Source organism: Solea senegalensis, unplaced genomic scaffold, assembly GCF_019176455.1.
Source record: "Solea senegalensis isolate Sse05_10M unplaced genomic scaffold, IFAPA_SoseM_1 scf7180000016157, whole genome shotgun sequence".
NCBI classification, from domain to species: Eukaryota; Metazoa; Chordata; class Actinopteri; order Pleuronectiformes; family Soleidae; genus Solea; species Solea senegalensis.
Genome location: NW_025321626.1, coordinates 25,347 through 31,680, shown reverse-complemented (window position 1 = coordinate 31,680; position 6,334 = coordinate 25,347). Strand labels below are relative to the sequence as shown.

Below are 6,334 nucleotides of genomic sequence, written 5' to 3'. Positions count from 1 at the left end.
TTGTGTAGTGTAGTGTAGTGTAGTCGCGTGTAGTGTAGTGTGTGTAGGGTTGTGTGTACCTGGAAACTGTGAGTGGTCAGCAGCTCCAGATCAGGCAGATGTTCTATGACCTGAGTGTAAATCTCTTTACTGTCCAGAGTTTTCAGCCACTGCAACACACACACAGTCAGTACTGCAGTAACACATGCAGTATTAGTACACTCAGTACTGTGTAGTAACACATGCAGTATTAGTACACTGAGTACTGTGTTATCATAACACACAGACAGTGAACACTTGTTACCAGAACGCTGCCCTGAAGATCCAGAGAACTTTCAGGTGGAAACAAAGCTGTGGCTCCACCGTTCACCTGAGAGAGAACACATCAAACAAATATGATAACTCTATAATGTACTACTATAGTACAACTACAGTAGTACTATAGTAGTACTGTATAGTAGCAGCAGGTCTGACCTGGAAACTGAGACAGAGCTGCTCCTCTGTGACACAGTCCATCCATCCAACCTTCACCAGACCATCCTGTAACACAACCAGGTGACAACATGAACTCACACGTTCACACCTGTAACGTAACAGGAAGTTAGACGTGATCATGTGACCTCTGCTCTCTCACCAACATTCCTGCCAACTTCTGTCTCGTTCTGGGCTCCAGACAGTCTGAGACAGACAGACAGACGGCACATAAGCATTGTGTGGGACATTTATTTTGAAACTAAAAAGGGTTGAGCTTTAGCTTGGACAAACAAAGGCTCTTATTTTGATGTAAAAAAGAAACAGGAAGTGTGTTACCTCCGGTGTCAGAGCAGAAGGTGATGATCCAGCCGATCCCTGACGAGAACGCCGTCTCCACCTCAGCAAACACGTTACCTGGGACACAGACACGCAGTGAGACAGTGAGGCAGTGTGCAGTGAATCAGTGAGACAGTGAGGCATGGTGCAGTGAATCAGTGAGACAGGGTGCAGTGAGACAGTGAGGCATGGTGCAGTGAATCAGTGAGACAGGGTGCAGTGAGACAGTGAGGCATGGTGCAGTGAAACATGGTGCAGTGAGACAGTGTGCAGTGAGACAGTGAGGCATGGTGCAGTGAATCGGTGAAACATGGTGCAGTGAATCAGTGAGACAGTGTGCAGTGAATCAGTGAGACAGCTCACCCTGCCACAGACGGGTGACGGCGGTGGTGATGAACTTCATGGTGAATCGTACGAGCTCGTCTTTAGAGCGATCACCGTGGAACTTCTCTGGTTTCTATGGAAACACAATCAACAGGTCTTCAATCGGACGCTAAGCTAACAGCTAGCAGAAGAAGAAGAAGGAGGAGGAACCCCGCCCCCGTGTGACGAGCCTGTTCATGCTGACGTGTGTTGTGTTTACCCGGGTTTCCAGGACTTGGTTGACATCAAATAAACAAATAAAGGACTATCTTATCTTGTCTTGAGATCTGGTCCAGGGTTCACCCCTGACCTTACATAAAGTGAGACTTTTATTTTGAAAAGTGCAGCGTGGTGTGAACCCACCTGTGCAGCTTTGAACAGATACAGACTAGGGTAACTGTTGATGCCCCTCCTCCTGCACAGGTGGTTGTTGTCTCCACAGTTGACCGCTCCGATCCGGATCACGCCGTCCATCTCCTTAGCAAAGTCCCTCCACTGACACACACACACACACACACACACACACACACACATGAATAAGGAGCAGTAAACAGCAGCAGCTGCAGCAGTGTCAGGCTCGAGTCTCCTCTCGTTACCGTGGGAGCGAGCTGGTGACAGTGTGAACACCGTGGTGAGTAGAAGTTGATGAACCAGATTTCTCCAGAGTTCACTGCCGCCTCTGAAACACACAGCAGTCACACACCTGTCTGTCACACACCTGTCTGTCACACACTCTGTAACTCACACTAGCTAAACTTCCTCTTACCGAAGTCACCGCTGTCCAGAGTGATGATCTCCAGATCGTCGTCATAGATACCTGAACAGAGACACATTTAACCTTACAGAGCCATCACCATGGTTACATGAGTCAGGTGTGTGTGAGACGGCAGAGACTCACCAAAGTCGTAGCGGTAGAAGTTCCAGCTCTCGTAGCGTCCTCCCTGTTGCTCGTCTAATCCCTTTTCTCCATATTTGTCGTATTTCTTGCGCAGGTCTTCGTCCTTCAGAACCTCGTACGCTCGGTTCACCTTGAGGAACCTGTCGTGGGCCGAGGCGTCGCCCTGAAACACAACCATTTTAGCCACTTAACAGAAGACTCAGTGAATAGAATCTGCATCAGTGTAAGTCTCTGAGGACTTTGGTGTGGGAGAGTGAGTCTGACTCACAGTGAACATCGTAGACTTAGACTGACGTAGATTTTGTGATGTGAGTCTTATGTTAAACGGCTAAATTCAGCCACAGCAGCAGCAGGGGGCGCTGTTGACCGTTGTCATAGTAACTCACAGGGTTCTTGTCAGGGTGCATGGTCAGCGCCAGCTTCTTAAAGGCCTGTCGTATCTCTCTGGTCGTGGCCTCTCTGTTGACTCCTAACAGCTCATAATAGTCTCCGCCCTCCGCCAGCACCATCACCAGCAGGGGGAGGAGCAGCAGCAGCAGCAGCAGGAGCGGGGGCGTGGCCTGGACGGCACGGGGTCGCCGAGCCCCGAGGTCAAACCTGTGACCCATCACCAGTCTGTGACCACAACGACCTGAAGAACAAGGTCACAGCGTTACATCAGAGGAGCGCTCGTCGTCAAACTGCTGCTTTCATCAATTTATTTTAACATCAAACAATTCAACTTTTTACAATCACCTGATTGTATCAATTATTTTTATTACTCCAGAATGAGCCTTTTATGTTGATCGGCTCCACAGCTTGGACCACCTTCTTTTTAAACGAAACACGTTTAGAGTTTTGATGCTAACTGAAGGCTCAACGTTCAGCTGCTCCGTGTAACTTCACCAGTGACTGTTTTCACAGACTGCACCTTTAATCAACATTGACAGAACTCCTGACCATGTTTGTTTAGATTTAAACTGCCATGAAACAACATAGATCGAGCCTGGACCGTCACGGATCGCCTGGACCGTCACAGATTGTCGTGAATCGCCTGGACCGTCACGGATTGTCGTGAATCTCCTGGACCATCACGGATCGTGCTCATCCGATAGCCACGCGACGCACTTGACCGCCACGGATAGCCTGGACCGCCACGATAGCCTGACCGCCACGGATCGCGCGGGCTCATCTGACCGCCCGGATCACCTGACTGTCACGATCGCCTGACTGTCAACAGGATCGCCTGGACAGTCGAATGACGTCGGCTCATCTGGACTGCCACGGACGCCTGGACTGTCACAGATTGCCGTATCACCTGGACCGGACTCACCATATCGCCTGGACCGTACCACCACGATCACCTGACCGGTGACGCTTGCCACGGATCGCTTGACCGCACAGATTGTCGCGGTATCACTGACCACCGCCACGGATCGCCTGACAGTCACGGATCGCTGGATAAAGTCACGGATCGCCGTGGGCTCATCTGGACCGCACGATCGCCTGGACTGTCACGGATCGCCTGACCGCCCAGATTTGTCGCGGGGCCGCCTGGACCGCCACGATCGCCGGAATACACGGACGCTTCGACTGTCACGGACGCCTGACAGTCACGGATCGCTTCGACAGTCACGGATCGCCTGGATCGCCTGGACCACGATAGCCTGGCCGCCACGGATCGGGGCTCATCTGACCGTCACGGATCACCTGGACTGTCACAGACGCTTCTGGACCGGCACGGATCGCCGGACCGCCACGGATAGCCTGGTCCGCCACGGATCGCCTGACCGTCACAGATCGCCTGACCGCCACGATGGACCATCACGGATCGCTGTGGCTGACCTGACCGGACGGATGTCCTGGACCGTCACAGATTGTCGTGGATCGCCTGGACCGACCGTCACAGATCGCCTGGACTCAGATTACGGGAGCGTAACTTCACTTCATCGCCCTGAGGCCGTCACAGCTGCTCGACAATAACACCAGGACTTTTACGACTTAATTCAGCTCCTTCTTCACTCTGAGCTGCTGTTATTTGCGACTGTAAACTGAGTTTTTACGAGTGTGACGGCATTTTTATTGTTATTCAAACATGAAAGAGTTAAAAGTTAACTTCACAGCAGATCCAGTCCTGTTTATTTATTGTTTAATTGTTGCTTTAGATTTTGACACTTCTGATTCAAACACCTCAGCACTGGTTTGTCATTTAGGTTTAACTGGAGTGTGGACGCCACATGTTTATCCCAAACAATATAAACACTGTAAACAACATAAACAGTCAGCTGATTATTAATCATAGGGCTGAAATGATTATTCAATGAATCGATGACTAAATGAACGGCTAACTGTTTTGATATTTGTGTGAATATTTCCTGCTTTCTTTGCTCCATAGAAACAAAGAGTTTGTGGACAAACACTGATCAATATTTTCTAACAGGTTCTTGATTAAATCGATTATGGAAATAATTGTTTTTTAATACTTAAAACAACTTTTCTTGTTTATCAGCTTCTTAAATATGTATATTTATATGTTTTCCCGTCATTTAACAAATAAATCATTAAAACCAAATCATTTGAACATATTGTGACATTTTATGGAGCAACAACTCCACAACATACAACATACAGACTACTAAGGAGGTGAAAGTGTTCTATTCAGGACACTGAACAAGTATCAGGTTGTTTGGTTCATAAAATGCACATTTAACAAAGTAATTATGTTAAAAACGGCATTTAAGCAGAAACAGGGAGAAGATTTAGAGATAAAAACACTGAGTTCAGCTCATTTACATGTAAATTAACCGTAAAATAATGTCGTTGACATGTTAATAACAACAAACAGTGATCGTGTTGTAGAGTAATGTTTAAAAACGCCGCTTATTTGATTCCAAAGAGTTTAAAAAACGACGAAATGTTTTCTTGTTCAAACACAGCAGCTAATGTGAGCTAAACTTAGCCTCAGTAGCAGCTAGCTGAGCAGCACTTGTGGGCTAATTAGACGTTCGCTTCTGAGCTTCCGGTTTGAGCAAATGTTCATTTAATGCGAAGAGACGTTTTTAAAAAACTCACCTGAGACGAAAAACAGCAGCGGCTCCGTTTACTCAACAAGTCCCGTGAAAGTCCTGCGGAGTCCGGGATCCGCATCAGGGTCCGGTTCACACCGGGATCAAGTTAGATGCTACTAGGCCACTATTAGCGTTTCCGGTTCCTGCGTTTCCCAATAAAAGCCACGCGGAAAATCGTGATTCACAAGGAAACTCATACATTTAGGCTAAATTTAAACGTAATACGGAGTTCATGAGAATGTCTTTCATCATTTATTTCAGCACAACCCAGGGAAGGTCATTTTCTAATTTGACCAACTTTATAAACACACCCGATACAAAAAGTTTTTTAATCCGATGGAATTTTTTTGAATTATTTTACCGTCACAAAAACAGAGATCAAGCAGTTTTCAAAGCTTGACATTGTGAAACAAAGCAACACAGCACTGAATCTGCTGCTCTTTGTTTACTGCTTTTATTTTGACAACACCGGAGTGCTTCCGTGTCTATGCTAACTTAACGAACTCTGGCGCTCACAAATCGCATTCTAATGACGCAAAAGTCTGTTGCGTTTAGTGTCGGTGGTGGTCAGTGGTGAGCAACTGGCAGCCCGTGGACCAAACGTGGCCCGCCAATATTAATATCCGGCCCAGTATGTGAATTCAAATATTTAATTAAAAAAAAATTCTTATATTGTTTTCTTTGCAAAAATGACATGTAAGAGCAGTATGTGTACGTGTACGTGTACGTGTTTATGTGTTTATAGATTCATGTTTGTATTTAAACGTTTTTCTTCTGACTTTGTGTAAAACTTAGTTTCAAATATTTGGGAAAGGTTTTAGGATAAACTTTTTTACAAGTGTAGTCACGTGACTACATAATTTGTTTGTTGATCCTTTTATGTTTTATTTAAACATGAAATCAGAATTCCGACTCCACCTCCCCGCTCCGCCCCCAACATGGCCACCACTGTGGAAAGAAATGCGGCTGCTTTCATGGATAAAAAACACATTCCGAACAACAAACAAAATCCTGACCAATTTGTAATTTTTGTTTCTCTAAATGTTTAAATAATTAATTTCATTTTTTTTTATGTAATACATTTGGGCCATTTCTTAAACTAAATTGACAGTTTTATAAACAATAAGTAATTCTGATTGTCATTTTTTTGGTTAAATCCTGACTTTTGTTTTTACCAAACCCTGACCTTTTTTTAATTTGACCTTTTTATCAAATTGACGTCTTCTTACTAAATTCA

General features: G+C 45.8%; 1 protein-coding gene across 1 annotated transcript; it reads right to left on the bottom strand.

Moving 5' to 3' along the window:
- Window positions 1-11: 11 nt before the first annotated feature.
- Window positions 12-5,208, bottom strand: LOC122762898 (dnaJ homolog subfamily C member 10-like; the record flags this gene model as incomplete). Its single annotated transcript, XM_044018066.1, has 12 exons — window positions 5,102-5,208; window positions 2,437-2,681; window positions 2,051-2,213; window positions 1,919-1,969; window positions 1,749-1,831; window positions 1,516-1,647; window positions 1,153-1,246; window positions 790-867; window positions 614-657; window positions 454-519; window positions 284-349; window positions 12-149 (listed from the first exon to the last, which is right to left on the bottom strand). Coding segments are annotated over exons 2-12 (1,137 nt in total), but the record flags the coding sequence as incomplete, so codon positions are not given.
- Window positions 5,209-6,334: the final 1,126 nt, after the last annotated feature.